Raw genomic sequence first — 1,488 nt, forward strand, 5'->3', positions numbered from 1 at the left:
AAATACAATAACAAATTAAAGGACGCCCTAACCACTACGTGGCTTTTCTCACTTCTATTTTTAAAAAAATGCATGTAAATTTGAAATGAGTCTGACGTTGAAAAATAAGGAGGGAAACCCATTACCACGCCGCTGTGATCTGTAATGCTGCCCCACAACCAATCAAATGCGGGATCTCGAAATCGAATGGCTGAGAATTAATATCTTCCTTTGCCACGGATCGCAAGGGGCGTAAGGGTGCATCGGACGGCCAGGGATGGGCGCGCTTGGTACTCTCTTTTGTATAAGATAACAGACGCGGCTGATAAAATCATCACACTTCAGTGAACACTTTGTATTGAGGTTTTCGAATCAGTTTTCTGAGTTCAAAATGTCAGGGCGTGGAAAGGGCGGCAAGGGTTTGGGAAAGGGAGGTGCCAAGAGGCACAGGAAAGTTCTCCGTGATAACATCCAGGGCATTACTAAGCCCGCCATTAGGCGTTTGGCCAGGAGAGGAGGTGTCAAGCGTATCAGTGGCTTGATTTATGAAGAAACCAGGGGTGTTCTCAAGATCTTCTTGGAGAATGTCATAAGGGATGCTGTCACCTACACTGAACATGCTCGCCGCAAGACTGTGACGGCCATGGATGTGGTCTATGCCCTTAAGAGGCAGGGCAGGACTCTCTACGGTTTTGGCGGTTAAATTTCTGGTTGTGGGAGGATCTTCTGTGTTCGGCAGCTCCTTTCTTGTTTTTGGTGTTTCTAAACACCACCACTATTGTGGAAATTTTTGTGAAACTCTTTAGATGTTGGGTAATCAAATGAGAAAGTACAGCTGGTTGGGGCCTTTTTATTTTGGAATGGTTGTTCTTACTTTTTAGAGTATTTAGGGTTTTCAGTTTAGTAAACGTTATGGAATCGAGCCGAATGGATGGATTGCAGCGGTTGCTACTCCATGGATCCCATGTGAAGCTAATGTAGTCTTTAGTTGACTTAATTTGTTAGGAGGGGTCTTTTTTGAGGAAGATGCTGTGTTGTAGCAGGTGCCTTGAATTAAAGAAAACACAGTGGACATATTTCCAACGGTACGTTTCTCGTGTTTTCTTATTTTCTTTCCCAAATTTATTATATAGTTCTGTAACATTGGTAAACACGTTGGCTGCTATGCATATACTATTTCCCTAATTGAGATAGTCTACAACACTTTTATGAAGTGTGACCTGGATATTAAGAATGATCCGTTGGTAACATTGTGCTTAGTGATGGGTGAATCATGTTCCCTTATGTTGCTGATAGAATAATCAAAATGATCAAGAAAATTCATTGTTATTGGCAATGCCTCAAGCTGAAGAATTGAGGATAATGTCGTCGAAGCCGAAGCCAAGTTGGCAATGTATTAAGTTGAGGTGCAGCCAAAACTGATTTCTATTTTTAACCTATCTATTAAAACTAAAATAAAAATGTGTTATTAAAAGTGAAATGTTGATTGTATTGCAAGTCTATTTAGGA

At 41.1% G+C, this 1,488-nt stretch overlaps 1 protein-coding gene across 1 annotated transcript; it reads left to right on the plus strand.

The window, feature by feature from the left end:
* Nucleotides 1-303: 303 nt before the first annotated feature.
* LOC131054155 (histone H4) lies at nt 304-1,067 on the plus strand. Its single transcript, XM_057988619.2, has one exon. It carries the CDS (start codon nt 371-373, stop codon nt 680-682), a length of 312 nt encoding a protein of 103 aa, XP_057844602.1. The 5' UTR covers nt 304-370; the 3' UTR covers nt 683-1,067.
* The last annotated feature ends 421 nt before the right edge of the window (nt 1,068-1,488 follow it).

Source organism: Cryptomeria japonica, chromosome 9 (assembly GCF_030272615.1).
Source record: "Cryptomeria japonica chromosome 9, Sugi_1.0, whole genome shotgun sequence".
NCBI lineage: Eukaryota > Viridiplantae > Streptophyta > Pinopsida > Cupressales > Cupressaceae > Cryptomeria > Cryptomeria japonica.

Coding starts and splice junctions, on each gene's coding strand:
- LOC131054155 (XM_057988619.2), top strand. CDS start 371: ATGTCAGGGCGTGGAAAGGGCGGCAAGGGTTTGGGAAAGGGAGGTGCC.